General features: G+C 37.4%; 3 protein-coding genes across 3 annotated transcripts; 1 reads left to right on the forward strand and 2 right to left on the reverse strand.

Annotated features, from left to right (window-relative positions):
* Window positions 1-1,265: 1,265 nt before the first annotated feature.
* Window positions 1,266-2,812, forward strand: LOC140890719 (phosphoserine aminotransferase 2, chloroplastic). The gene has a single exon (XM_073298732.1). It carries the CDS (start codon window positions 1,346-1,348, stop codon window positions 2,627-2,629), a length of 1,284 nt encoding a protein of 427 aa, XP_073154833.1. The 5' UTR covers window positions 1,266-1,345; the 3' UTR covers window positions 2,630-2,812.
* A 680-nt stretch (window positions 2,813-3,492) lies between these two features.
* LOC140890092 (uncharacterized) lies at window positions 3,493-5,690 on the reverse strand. Its single transcript, XM_073297847.1, has 3 exons — window positions 5,223-5,690; window positions 4,862-5,026; window positions 3,493-3,690 (listed from the first exon to the last, which is right to left on the reverse strand). The coding sequence occupies exons 1-3, from the start codon at window positions 5,688-5,690 to the stop codon at window positions 3,493-3,495; spliced, it is 831 nt and encodes a 276-aa protein (XP_073153948.1).
* A 1,227-nt stretch (window positions 5,691-6,917) lies between these two features.
* LOC140890093 (uncharacterized) lies at window positions 6,918-7,397 on the reverse strand. The gene has a single exon (XM_073297848.1). It carries the CDS (start codon window positions 7,395-7,397, stop codon window positions 6,918-6,920), a length of 480 nt encoding a protein of 159 aa, XP_073153949.1.
* Window positions 7,398-15,472: the final 8,075 nt, after the last annotated feature.

Consider the following 15,472-nt stretch of genomic DNA (forward strand, 5'->3'; position numbering starts at 1 on the left):
TTTTTCTTATCAACTGTATCAAACACATAAGATATCAAACAATTATTTGATCATCTTTCAGCCGATTACGAAGTGATGTTTTAATAATTTTCATACTAAAAACACTCTATCTATAATTGCAGTTACAATAAATATATAATAATGTCAATTTTCAAAGTAAATATATCAAATGAAATAATTGATGTTTTTTCTATTAAACGATCCATTTAACAATCTCGCTAATTTCTGCGAAATCAGAAAATTAATTGATACTTCATATCTCAAATAAAGGTATGATGTTGGTGCTCAAGATGCGCTAACTTTATTACAAAGAAATCAGATTATAAAACTGAGCAAATTGAAATAATTTTTCTTATCATAAGTAAAAAAATTAATTTGATGGATCAAAACATGCTATACATGACAAAAAAAATTTTGCTCATCCAGTTAAAGGGATATATCTTTAAATTTCTTAAAATCTGCCACTTCATAAAATATTTCAAAATGATATTAGTTAAGATCTTTTTTCAGTGATAATTAAGATGGATGTGACTTTTTTTTTTTTTTTTTTATTATTGTGGAGGAGGTCACATAATTAAAATTTTAAAATGCTAAAGGTACAACAAATATCGTGTACAACGATATTTAGAACAATAATATCTTGAGATTTTGTATTTAATGTATTGTGAGATTTTGATAAATTAAATTCTTGTATTAAATTTTTTATGTGTTAAGATTTGATGTTCAAAGTTCGTTATATCTTTAGTATCACTCGTTAAAATTTGTATTTTTAAACCAATTTTTTTTAGAATTTCAGAGGTGCAATCGCCTACTTTCAGAATCATGTAACCGTCACTGCATACAACTATTTCAAAAGATCAATGAATAAGATGCTTATTAAAATTTAGAAATTAAAAATTATTTATTTTCAACCTTTCACGTAACGATTTAGTGGGAAAAAAAAAAAATCAAGATCTAGTGGGGTCCATCCAACCTAATTTCATGCTAGGCATCTCCCAAAACGTCGAGTCCTTCACCAACCCCGTTTCCTAGCTATTTATATTTAGATATTTATAATGAAATTTAATTTCAGTTTTACTGTATGTTACATTAAAATAGAGTTATTTTTTTTTTGAAAATAGAGTTAATTAAGGTTCAATAAAAATACATTTGATGTGCATATATATATATATAAGTAGTTATAAAATATGTTTTAATAAAATAATAATAAAAAGATATATGGGCATTCCTTCGATCCCAACAAACATAAATATATAAGCTAGACGCTAAAAAGGCATAGACAGATCTCCCTCTCCCACTTTTGTTGATTTTATTTTTACCAGTACGCAAACAGCTAGCTTAGAAAATGGCCGCCTCCGCCGCCGCCGCCGCCTCGTCAACAACTTCTCTTCCACAGCTCAAGCTGAAGCCCACAACGACCCAAATCTCCGCCTTCCCGGCCACCCTCTCCCGTCCATCAACCCGCGCTCAAAAAACCATTTCCATCCACTGTTCATCGACCACCCTCCAAACCGCTCCATCCACCGCATCAGCCACCGATCGCGTCTTCAACTTCGCGGCTGGACCTGCCATTCTCCCGGAAGACGTCCTCCTCAAGGCTCAGTCGGAGCTCTATAACTGGCGTGGTTCCGGTATGTCGGTTATGGAGATGAGCCACCGCGGAAAAGAATTCCTCTCCATCATCCAAAAGGCAGAGTCAGATCTCCGAACCCTTCTCGATATTCCGTCGAATTACCAAGTCCTCTTCCTCCAAGGCGGCGCTACCACCCAGTTCGCCGCCATCCCGCTCAATATCTGCCAGCCCGATGACGTTGTGGACTACGTCGTCACGGGATCCTGGGGCGACAAGGCTTTTAAAGAAGCCACCAAATACTGCAAGCCCAAATCCATTTGGAGTGGAAAATCTGAAAAATACACCAAGATCCCCAGCTTCGAAACACTCGAACAGACACCGGGTGCCAAGTATTTGCACATATGCGCCAACGAAACCATTCACGGTGTTGAATTCAAGGATTACCCGACTCCTGCTAATGAAAATGAGATTCTTATTGCCGATATGTCGTCAAATTTCTGCTCGAAGCCGGTGGATGTCGGTAAATTTGGGTTGATCTACGCTGGAGCCCAGAAAAACGTTGGTCCATCCGGGGTCACCATTGTGATCATAAGGTCAGATTTGATCGGAAATGCTCAATCAACTACGCCCGTGATGCTTGACTACAAGATCCACGCGGATAATGCCTCATTATACAATACCCCACCATGCTACGGGATCTATATGTGCGGGCTCGTGTTTGAGGACCTTGTCGCACAAGGTGGATTGATTGAAGTGGAGAAGAAAAATGTGAAGAAAGGAAAGATTTTGTACGACGCCATCAATGGTAGCAACGGATTTTACAGGTGTCCTGTGGTAGAGAGCGTGCGATCGCTGATGAATGTTCCATTTACATTGGCGAAGCCGGAGTTGGAGGCAGAGTTTTTGAAGGAAGCTGCCAAAGAGAAAATGGTGCAGCTCAAGGGGCACAGATCGGTTGGTGGAATAAGAGCTTCCATATACAATGCCATGCCTTTGGCTGGAGTTGAGAAGTTGGTCGCTTTCATGAAGGACTTTCAGGCCAGGCACGATGGTTAAAATTGGGTATTGTTGTGTCTTTTTCTTGAGTCTTGATATATTGTAGCTTTGTTTTGATTTTGCAATCCCATTTGCTCGTATGATCTGTCGTTTTGTTTCAAATTTTGTTGAACCATTGAAATTCAATGGTGATAATAAACAATATTATATGGTTAATTGAGAGTTAGCAGAAGTTGCAGTTTTCCTTGGTGATCTGTATGAATTGAAGATTGAGAAGGTTTTTTCTTTAAATATCTTTTGTTGAGTGTTTGTTTGTTTTTTCCATAATGGATAGTTGTGACAGTAATGATCAGTGTCGCCGTTGAAACTTGAGGCAAGTAGATATTATCTTTTGGTGTGAAAGACTACATTAATTGATGAATGACTTTTAGCATCTTTAGTAGTGAAGGATGAGACATTAGTTCATGGTTAGGTTGGTGGATTAGCTTAAAGACTTGCATTCCTATTCTTTTTTCACCTTAAAAAAGCTCATAGATCCCAGTTACTGTTTTGAGCAGAAGGTTTTCTGCGGTACTAAAATGGCATGGAGCATGAACCATCACCATAGACTGATGGAGCTGCAGATTTGGGGGTAATAGGTCAAATCCAGAAATATAATTAAAAGAACAGATGGTTTGATTTACTGTTACTATGTGTAAGGTTTGCTAAAAAGAGACGGTGAATATTTAAAGTGTATCCTGCGTTGGGTTTGCAGTTAGGAGACCTTAGCTGGTGTCAATGTGCTATGTTGACCTTAGCAGCCACGGTCGAGCTTGATCTAAGTCTGGGTTCGTGGGCATTTAGTAATCATGTGAGCATATGTCCAAAGTGGCATTAGTTAAAAAACATAGGTGGATACTGGATATTAGATGATGGGGTTGATCCTATTGATCACCATGATCCAAGGGTGCCGACGGCCGATCAAAGCGATGCAAGGGTTGAGGTGGTGTGGGGATCTGCTTCTTACCCAGATAGAGAAGCAAATGTTGGTGTGGCGACATCTCCTCTCCTCGTCCTTGGCTCGCAAGGGTATTTCTCAAGTGTATTTTGCTAGCTCGAGATTTGAGGTTGCCAGTGTGAATCTGCAAAAAATATCTTAAATATCGAATTTAGATGAAATCATATATGATGTCAATGGATTTTATTGAGAGGTATGCATTAATGTGATGTTAATCACGGGTGCAAACAGACCTAATTAAATCAAATGCTGAGCTTAAATTTTTTTGGCCTTTTATATTTTATTGTTGAGATGAATAAAAAAGTCGAGGTGATTAATATAATTTAACGAAGCTCTCGAAAATTTACTCCATCATATTTGAGTTCGATATTTTCGACGCAATGTTTGAATAGGTTCGATTTGTTTGCCTCCACGTAGTTGAACGTCATGGTGTTCTTGCTCATGTGATATATATTTTTAATCTCATAGTATATTCTCTCCGTTTGTTTTTTGGGAAAATTGTGGAAAAATCCAAATCAAAAACATTTATCTGAATTTACTACGCATGTCAGAATAATTTTTTTGTTTAAACTCTCTGACCGTACCATTTTTTTTTTCACTCCCCCGTCCACCCATTTACACTTTTTACTCATCTAAATTAATTAAGCCCTCTCTCCCTCCGGCTCACACGCTCAAATCTTTTATCCTCTCTCTCTCTCAACTCAAACACATCAAACTCAAAAAAAACAAACCCTCCTTGCCGTTGCATTCCCGAACGGCGGTGTTCAATCATAAGAAATAAGAATCCATGAACAAGAAGAAATTTTCGAATCAAAAGCACGAAATGAGGGAAAAGGCAGTGAAGGATAAACTGAAAATGTAACGTCTCAAAACTCGAAAAGCTACTAAACATACATTCTTAAAAGTTTGGGAAAAATTTGCGGAATAAAAATCTTTAATTAAAATGGCAATTGTGCACCAACAATTTAAAGAGATGATTCAAGGCATCAACTTTAAACTTTAAATTAAACATAAAACATTTTTTTAACTTGTTTGAAGGCTAGTCTCGTTCCTTCGGTACAGAAATAAATTTCAAACCTGAAAACATTAAAATAACTTGCAACACATTAAATATCAGGCATAACATAACATCACATAATTTAAACATAACATTTAAATATCGTGAATAAAATGCATAAATCACATAAATCATTTAAAATTTTCGTGATTAAGCTAGTGTATTTTTCGACCTTATAACTCTACCATCTTTAAAAAATTTCATCTTCGAAATTCGACTTACCAAACCACGTAGCTACCTCTACTAGATGGTTACGCCACAAAACTTTCACCATCTTTATCTCTTTGTTTCTCAACCTTTGAACATGACTGTCCAGTATTTGAATAGGTATCTCCTCGAAAGACAAGTCTAGTGTCCACTCCACTGGCTCGTGAAGAATCACATGAGAAGGATTCGCAACGTACTTTCTCAACATGGAGATATGAAAAGAAATTGTGTACACCTTCCAAGTTTGGAGGCAACGATATTCGATAAGCTCGAGCCCCAACTTTCTCTAGGATCTCGAAAGGTCCTATATATCTTAGACTCAGTTTTTTTTTCTTTCCAAACCTCATCACTCACTTCCAATGTGACACCTTCAAGAATGCATGGTCACTTACCTCAAACACCAAGTCTCTACGCCGTTGGTAGGCATAGCTTTTCTGTCGACTCTGAGCTGTCAACATTCTGTCTCTGATTTTAGCTATCAAGCTCACTGTCCGAGTCACTATTTTGGCTCCCAACACAGCTTTTTCTCCAAATTCATCCCAACTTCCTCTGAAGTCGATCAAACAAGCCCTCAACATATCCTCGAATATCTGAATCACTTGCTCTGACTGTCCATCTCTTTGTGGATGGAATACGGTACTGAAGGCTAATTTCTTACCTAATCCACGGTGTAAACTTCCCCAAAAACACGAGGTAAACCTAGAATCTCTGTCAGACACTATTCTTGCTGGAACTCCATGCAATCTAACTATCTCTCGAATGTACAATTCTGCATACTGATTCATCGGGAAGTTAGTCCTAACTGGTAGGAAATGAGCTGACTTCGTCAATCTATCAACTATCACCCAAATAGAATTCATCCTTCATGGTGTAATTGACAATCCTACCATAAAGTCCATGGTGATAGCTTCCTACTTCCACGTGAGAATCGACAACGGTTTCAGAAGTTCTGCTGGCCTCTGATGCTCAGCTTTCATCTGTTGGCATGTCAGACATTCGTTTACAAACCTAACGATGTCCTTCTTCATACCTGGCCACCAAAATAATAAATTCAAATCTTTAAACATTTTCGTACTCTCTGGATGAGTAGAATACGGTCAGGGGCGGAGGCACATAGTTCCTTAGTGGGGCCACCTCCCCTCCCTAAAAAAAAATAAAAATATTGTATATATGTATATATATATTGTTTTTGTTTGGTACTTTTTAATGGTTTTTAATGGATCGTGCACCATTTTCTTTAATATATAATACATTGGCTTCCCAAATAAAATAAGATAATTTATTTTAAGTGACGATTAAACTCTCTTTTTTATGGGATATTTGATTCATTTCTTCTCTTCGACTCTTTCGAGTGGCCGACCAACACAGTGACACACAATACCCAATTAAGATTTAAGGTCGTTTTGCCTTTAAAAAAATTTAAGGGCATTTCGCAAATAATTTACGGTTTTTTTTTGTGTATTTTTTCTTCATATCATGTATTTTAAATCATTTTTTCTCAAATAATTAGGTTTTGGTTTCTTTAGAGCATATATTTCTTAAATTTTCTCTTTTTTTTTTTCTTGTTTTAAATCTTTGTTTCATTTAATTATGGGACAACACATTTGATATCAATATTAGAAATACTAAAATTTATTGTAAAAAATGAAATTAGCATTGTAAATTTTTGCGTCTTTGATTATTTTTGTTTGACTATTTCTATCTGTTGAATATTTGGTCGAAAATATTTGTGGATAACAATGCATTTTTACTATATTCATGAATCATAATGTAATTTAATTGATAAGGATAGAGTAGATAGTGTTAAATAAACTAGCAGAAAATTGAATGCAATGAGTCTCGTTTCATCTACTAAGTTTTATCCAAAAAAAATTTGCAGAACATGAGATGCTGCAATTAAGAATCCAATTTTAGCATTTTGATCATGTTCGACAACTTCCTTATATCAGAACTCACTCGAAACTTTTTTAATTGTTTAAATCTTGAGAGAGGTTTTGGCCTAATCTTCCTCTTTTGTTTTTTTTTTTCATTCTAATAATATCTCTCTTTTTTTTAAAAAAAAAAGTCAAAAATCTATCCGTCTGTGTTTACACTTCCAGTTCCTTCTTTGTTGGCCCCCCCTTTTTGCGTGATCCTGGCTCCGCCCCTGAATACGATGTAGTATGTGCTTCTGTCATCACTACTACTCTCAGTGAGTTCACTGTTGGCACCCACATTCTGCCTTTGTGATGCACAATCATATCTTTCACTGTATACAAAGTTCCACCTTTGGCTTCATCCATTTGCTTCCACACTACCAACTGCTGGTTCGAAGCTTGGCCTGCTCGAATTCTATCAAGAAAACTCGGTACCACTGTTAAAGCTGCTAAAGTGCAAGTTTCCTTCAGTTCGACCACCTCCAAATTCAATATCTCAAAATCTGCAATCAACTCCTGTTGAGTTGTCAACTGACTCAAAGTTGCGGACTTGCGACTCAAGGTATCTGCTACAATATTAGTCTTACCCGGATGGTAGATAATATCACATTCGTAATCCTTCACTAACTTCAACCATCGCCTTTGTCTCATATTCAACTTCTTCTGAGTAAAAAAATACTTTAGGCTCTTATGGTCGGTGAAGATTTGACACTTCTCTCCATACAGATAATGTCTCCATAACTTCAAGGAAAACAAAACTGCTGCCAACTCTAGATCATGAGTCGGGTAGTTTCTCTCATGAACTTTCAGATGTCGGGTTGCATAAGCTATCACCTTGTCATCTTGCATCAAAATAACCCCTAGATCGCTCTTGGAGGCATCTGTAAATACTACAAAACGACCGGTGCCTTCTAGAATCGCTAACACTGGCATTGTCATCAATTTTTTCTTCAGCTCAACAAAACTCTTCTCACACTAATGTGACCACTCGAACTTCACACTTTTTGAGTCAAAGACGTCAGTGGTAGAGCTATCTTGGAGAAATCTTGAATGAATCTCTGGTAGTAACCCGCTAAACACAAGAAACTCCGTACTTCTGTTGTATTCTTCGGAGCAACTCAACTCCGAATCGCTTCTATCTTAGATGGATCAACTTCAATTCCTCTTGCTAAAACTAAATGACCCAAAAATGCAATCTGCTCCAACCAAAAATCACACCTACTGAACTTAGCAAATAATTGCTTCTCTTTCAGAATTTACAAAACCGTATTCAAGTGCTGACGATGCTCATCCACACTTCGAGAGTAGATCAGTATGTCATCTTTGAATACTATGACAAACTGATCCAAGAAATGCTGGAACACTCATGTTCATTAAATCCATAATCACAGCCGGTGCATTGGTTAACCCAAAAGGCATAAACAGAAACTCATAGTGGCCATAACGATTCCTGAAATCCTTTTTTGCACATCCTCATCCTTCACCTTCAACTGATGATAGCCTGATCTCAAATCAATCTTGGAGAACACTACTGCTCCTTGAAATTGATCAAACAAATCATCTATCCTCGGCAATGGATACCTGTTATTCACCGTAACTCAGTTAAACTCTCAATAGTCAATGCATAATCTCATTGACTCATCCTTCTTGCGTAGAAACAACACCGGTGCACCCTAAGGTGAACACTCGTTCTAATGAATCCCTTGTCCAACAGTTCTTGTAACTAATCCTTCAACTTTTTCATCTCCATCGTTGTTAACCTGTACGGCGCCTTAGAAGCTGGCGTGGTTCCAGGTACCAACTTTATTGCAAACTCAACTTCCCTGACTGGAGGTAATCCCGCAACATAATCAGGAAAAACCTCAGGAAAATTCTTCACTACTTCGACTTCTTCAAGTTTCGGTCGGGGTAACTCCTAATCGCTATAGATGCTTGCTAGAAAACCTGTACATCTATTATTCATCAACTTCCAGGCTTTACCTGCCGAGATCATATGAGACAAACTCTTCCTCGGTGCAGCATAAAACACAAACGGTTCCCCATTCTGAACTTTCAAGGAAACTGTCCTCTGTTTACATTCTATGGTGGCCTCATGCTGAGACAACCAATCCATTCCAAGTATTACGTCGAAATCTGCCATATCCAAAACAATAAAATCTGCACACAACTCCTGACTCTGCATCTGAATTCTACAATTCCTCACGACACTGTTACTCTTCAATTCTTCCCCTGAAGGCAATGAAACACTAAACCCTGAAAATGAATTATCTGGTACTATTCCCAACTTAGTCACGAATTTCACAGACATAAAAGAATGCGTAGCTCCAGTATCTATCAAAACATGATCAGGAAAACTGTCAATACTAATCATACCTGGGATGATAGCAGAGTCTGGATCCACTTGATCATGAGTCATGGAGAAAACTCTTCCCTTGACTGGCTCCTTAAACTGGGGGCAGTCCTTCTGAAAGTGTCCCTGCTTCTTGCATAGGAAGCATAAATTAAATCCCAACATGCACTGACCCGGGTAAAACTTTCCACACTTCGGGCATGTTGCTCCATTCGTAGCTTTCGGAGCATTGATCGCCAAAGGTATCGGTCCTTGAGATCGAGGCTGCAACTGCTGTTGTGGTCTGTTATGAGGTAGAGTCTGGTATGGCCTCTTCCGACTACACTCGTGCTGATCACGACCCTGATAACTCGTCCTTTTTGCCTGTGATTCTTTAATGATATCATTCCTATCCTTCTCTGAAAACATAACCTACTCCACTGCCTCCCTGTAAGTGGATGCACCACTCAACCTGACATCTCAATGAATGGAGGCATTCAGTCCCTCCATGAAGTGTTTCAGCTCTTCCGCGGGGTTTCCGGAAATCATGGACACAAAATATCGTCCCTTGTCAAACTTTTTAACATAATCAGCAATGGTCATGCTTCCCTGAAAAGCTCCAGAAACTCCCTGGAAAGTCTAATCCTCGTGCTCACTGTAAAGTATTTCCCATAGAATACGTCTTTGAACCCATTCCACTTCAGTGTGGTTAGGTTCATGGCAGATCGATCTCCTTGCCACCAAACACGGGCATCATCCCGGAACATGAAAACAACACACCTCACTCGGTCTACATCAGTCAACTGCATGAATTCAAAGATGGTCTCCAAAGAATGAATCCACTCCTCAGCCACAATGGGATCGGCTCCTCCCTTGAATTCACTCGACCCAAAATCTTTGAATTGCTTGAAGATGGGGTTTGTCACCACTACAGTACGGTTATTCCTTGCATTGGAAGCTTGAGCTTGGAGCAACTACTGAATTTGCTCCCCTTGAGCACGACTCTGCTCTTGCAGTAAGGTGGCTAGTCCCTCCAAGAACTGGTTATTCTGATTATTCTGGTCATTGGTCTCATTGGTCTGTCCTCTACGGGTAGCCATAATCCTGATGTCCATCATCGTCCACAACACTCGGTCACGACTCTTACATAATCAAACGTAACATTCAACATGCATAATTCGTAAGTCTAACATGTTATCATGCAATTCAATCATTCAAAATATTAAAACTTACAGACCTGAAGACGAAGCATTCGAGTTGTGGTGAGAATGCATGCAAGCGCTAACTCCCTGAACGAACTGCTCTGATACCAAGCTATAATATCCCAAAACACGGAAACGCTACTAAACATACATTTTAAAAAGTTTGAGAAAAATTTGCGGAATAAAAATCTTTAATTAAAATAGCAATTGTGCACCAACAACTTAAAAGAGATGATTCAAGGCATCAACTTTAAACTTTAAATTAAACATAAAACATTTTCTTAACTTGTTCGAAGGCTAGTCTCGTTTCTATGGTCCATAAATAAATTCCAAACCTGAAAACATTAAAATAACTTGCAACACATTAAATATCAGGCATAACATAACATCACATAATTTAAACATAACATTTAAATATCGTGAATAAAATGCATAAATCACATAAATCATTTAAAATTTTTGTGATTAAGCTAGTAAACTTTTGGACCTTACAGAAAACGCATTCCCAAATCTAATGTTGTGAAAACTCATCATCCGATGACTATCACTGATGTAAGCTTTCTTTTCTTAATTATTGACGTTTTCCTGATGGTTTAATTTGAGATTTTATTTATGGGTGTTATCTAAAATTTTTTATGTATATATTTCAAGCCAATTTTAGGGATTTGGAGGTTAATATTTGAATTGATTCTTGTTGCTTCCCTGGCGAATGTGAGTTTTAGATTTTTTATTTTATCTTTAGTTTGCAATTTGGAATGGAAATTTGTAGATTCAAGGAACTGAAAGATAATTTTTTCAATTAAAAAAAATTCCCAATAACTAAAAATCGAAACATTAGAAAATATTTAGTAAAAAAATTTGAGGATGTGACAATTTTATCAAAAGAGCATACTTCATCTGTTGAAAGTTTTCGCAAGTCATTTCAGTGTTGCAATATATCCCCCTTAATAATATTCATTATTTTGTTCCTTATGATTTGATTGTCATTTAAAATTATTTTATTTTGTTATTTTTCTTAATTAATTTTTGTGGCTCGAATATACTTAATGCAATAAGTTTGCCCATAATGGATTAAAAAAGGGTAGTTTGGATATTGACGACAGTGTTGAATTTGTCTGCTAGTGTTTTTTGTTGTGGGTGTCTTGTTATATTGTGTCATGTGATGGATTTATAGATTTTGGTTGTGTAAGGTCTGAGAGTATTTAATTTAATTTAAATTTATTTAATTTTAATCTGAATATATTTAATTTGAGAATATTTAGAGTTTTGATTTAAATTCTAATATTCTTAAATTATTTAGGATTGAAATTGAATTAAAATAAAGGCCGAGTACTGAATTGCAAATATTGAAGAATTAATTGCAATATTGGCTGAAGTTATCTGATTTTAAATGTAATACTCAGCTTGCAACGTGTATGTCTTATACAAATTCAGAAACTTGAACAGAGAAACCGAGATCTTTCATTTACATTTGCAATTTTGATTTTCAAATTGCCGTAACTTTTGATCCGATCGTTCGATTTCGATTCGGAAAAGTGTTCTGGAATCCTTGTGACAAGGGCTTCGATCTAGTGTAAGTTTTTATTTCTTTTAGCATGTTTGAGAATCAATATATGGCAGAAATCAGTACGTTTGCTTATGATCATGTTCTTGAAGTGTTGTATCGTATATTTTCAAACCCGAATCGACGAGCAGCTATCAATTGTGTTCTTATGATCTCCAGCTTATGATTCATGCTATATACTTGCTGAAATATGGGACTATGATGAGGAGTTGCTGGTTTTTATAAGTTATATGCTGTTAGGAGTTGAGAAATGATTAAGATATTTTGTCGGTTATCGATTTTCAATCGCTACGCTGTCGATTTGTGTTTTGAAGCTGTTTTGATAGTCTATGACTGAGCTGAAATCTTTGTCTAGCTGTCGATGATGTTATAGCATTTTTCTTATTCAGTTTCAGATTAGTTTCAAGCTCGATCAACTCAAGAAGTCCGACTTTGAACCGAAGAAGGTTGCTTGAGGTTTGAAGAGATTGTATTGAAGTTATATTGATAAGTTTGATCAGAATTTGGATTGATCATCTTGAATGAAGTTTGATATGAATGTTTTGATTGTTATATTTCAGATTTAAAGTATTCAGAACCGAGAAATACGAAGGTATAATGACAACATCGCGAGTCAGGGATTTGAAACTCGAGAATGATGTTTCTTGAGTTGTCCCGCCAAAATCACATACTTGTTTATTGTTTTGATTTGATTTTGATGTTTTTGATCCATCTCAGGTAGTGGATCTTTGAGTTTGAGTCGATATGATTAAGATATGATATGATATGGAATTGATTCTATGCCAAGATCTGAGGCGATCTTATTTTCTAGTCTGAGACGACTACGATAGATCGATATCCATGTCAAGATCGGTTACGAATCTTGATGGCAACGACGAATTATGAATCAATTCTTAATCGATATATGTGTTATTTACTCTATTGTTGAGTCGATTATGAATAGAGTCGATATGATTTATTTAACGCTTTATATATGTCGATTATACTGAGAATGTTTTCTCACCGGAGTTTATCCGGCTGTTGCTTTGTTTTGTATGTGTGCATAGCAACAGATGGGGCAGGAGCTGGCCAAAGTCGAAGAGGGTAGCTCATGAGAGAGTCTAGAGATGTGGACTCGGGTTGTTGTAGTTGAAACAATGTATATTAAGCTTAGCAAGCATGTTAGTAACACTTATGAATGTGTTCTTGAGGAGTTGATGAACACCTTGTCTAGTTTCATGGTTTTGTTGGATTCTAAATGGTTGGTTTGATGTATCAAATTGTTATAAACATGTTTAGATCTTGTTCTATGTATGTTTACATGTTTTGGGACATCATTATGTTGGATTGGAAGGTTGAAAAGATCAATTTTTGTTGTCAAAAACCAGAGCAAAAGGCTGCCCAGTGTTTTGCTCGGTCTGCTCTTTTTAGCGGACCGAGCACTGCCTATTTTGTTCCCAACCCGAGAGTTGGGTTGGGGGGGCGAACGGTCTGCTCTTTTTGACCGACCCCGCGCACCCCCCTTTGAAAATTTTTTTTTGTTTGATCTTATTCCTTCCTTTGTTGATTAATGATGTTTAATTACTAATTGCCCTAAGAATGAGATTAGCAACCCGAGGCTTCACAACAGGTGGTATCAGAGTGTTAAGTTTCTCGGACTGAGAATAGATGAGTGGGGTAGATCGAGTCTGTTTGATTGCTTTATTTAATGATTTCATACTTGTATGATATATGATTTATTACCTTCCGATGTTTATGATCACATGATTCTGTGATTAAATGAGAAGAGTATGTAGTACAGTCTTTCAAATTACATGATATTTGATTTTCTGAAGTTGAGTAACAGCATGTATTGAATAAGTATGAATCAGAACTCGATTTCTTGAAGATGCATGAAAGTGCTAATCAGATGAGGGCCTGAAACAGAAATGTGTTATGATAGGATACTGAACTGTACACTAATCTGTTTGATTATCAGATATGCCTCCCCGACCAGCACCGAGAGCTAGACATACATTGGCAGTAAATCAGCCTGAACAGACTAATGTTGCACAAATACCAGCGACAACACCTGAACTTGGACAGAGTAGTACTTCTACTGATGTATTTGGTGATGCTAATCCGATGGAGAAACTTCTGAAATGATTCCAGTCATTCAAACCACCGAAGTTGCAAGGAACTGAGAATGCTGTGGATTGTGAAAATTTGCTAGAGGATATTGAGCAGTTATTCGAGTCCCTCGACTATACCGATGATCGTCGTGTGAGATTGGTGATTCATCAACTACATGGACTTTCAAAGAGTTGGTGGATAGCGACAAAGAGGGCATATGAACATCAAGGTACAGTTATCACATGGTCTGTATTTAAAACTGCTTTCTATCAGCAATTCTTTCCTGTTTCTTATCGTAAGGACAAGGGAGCGGAGTTTGCAAGTTTGCAACAGGGACCGATGAATATCAAAGAATATGTTGCAAAGTTCACTAGCCTGTTGAAGGTTGCTCCACATATTGCTGTCAGTGATGAAGCTCAAGCCGATCAATTCATAAATGGCTTGAATCCAGATGTGTTCACTCTTGTAAATTCGGGAAGACCGAATACCTTTGCCGATGCTCTGAATCGTGCAAAGGGAGCTGAAGCAGGAATACTGAGGCAACGAGGAGCACAATTTGTGCCACAGCCAGTGAGACAACCACAAGAGCAGCCACAAATTCCACCACCACCTCGATTTGATGCAGGAGGTAGTAGCAGTGGTAAGAAGAATTTCTTCAAAGGAAAAGGCAAACAGTTTAAACGCCCAGGTGGTAGCTCTTATAGTTCAAGTGGATCCCGACAGTCTAAAGCTGGACAGAAATGTAGTGACCCTTACCCAGATCACCTACTAACAGAACTTAGGCATGCAATTAACTTAATTAAACGGATATCATAATAAAACTGCGGAAACCATAAACATTATACAATCCCAAGTAAAGGAATCTGTAATTATCCAAATAATATACAACCAAATCGAATAGCTGTATCAACCTCAAAACAACAGAAATAATACCTAGACGAAGCTCCAGCTGGTCAACCATTGACTAGCCCCTCTTGGATCCACCCGCCTCGTCCAATCTCAAACCTGCCCCATGGAATAGGGTGTCCAGAAACACAGAGTACGAGACGTGAGCATAAAACGCTCAGTACGAGAGTATGAGTATACATGCATGCAAAGTGAACTCCCTATAAACTCGAGGTCAAGGATCAGATAACAGAGACAGACCGGGCCCTGGTATGTAGCATGATGTGCCGTCGCTTCAGGAGGTGGCTCCCATACCATAATACAATTGGATATGCCGGACCCAAATCGATGGAAGTCCAACCACTAACAGGATAGGGAAAAAACCTACTAACAGACATCTCAAAGGAGATAGCTCAGTATGCAAATGAATGCAGCATAAATCAATGACATATAAACCATGCAGTCACATAATACATGCATACTCAGTCAGGATATCTCGAACAGTACTTCGTACCTCAAAACAATGCAAGCTCTACCAACTCTAGGTCCACGCCTATAGTCTGCTCTACACTGCCAAATGATACTACTATCATTAAAGTGCTCTAAAAGCCTTAACTAAGCTATTGCATACTCCTAAATATTTATAGGAAGCAAA

The sequence above is a fragment of the Henckelia pumila genome, chromosome 3 (genome assembly GCF_033568475.1).
Source record: "Henckelia pumila isolate YLH828 chromosome 3, ASM3356847v2, whole genome shotgun sequence".
NCBI lineage: Eukaryota > Viridiplantae > Streptophyta > Magnoliopsida > Lamiales > Gesneriaceae > Henckelia > Henckelia pumila.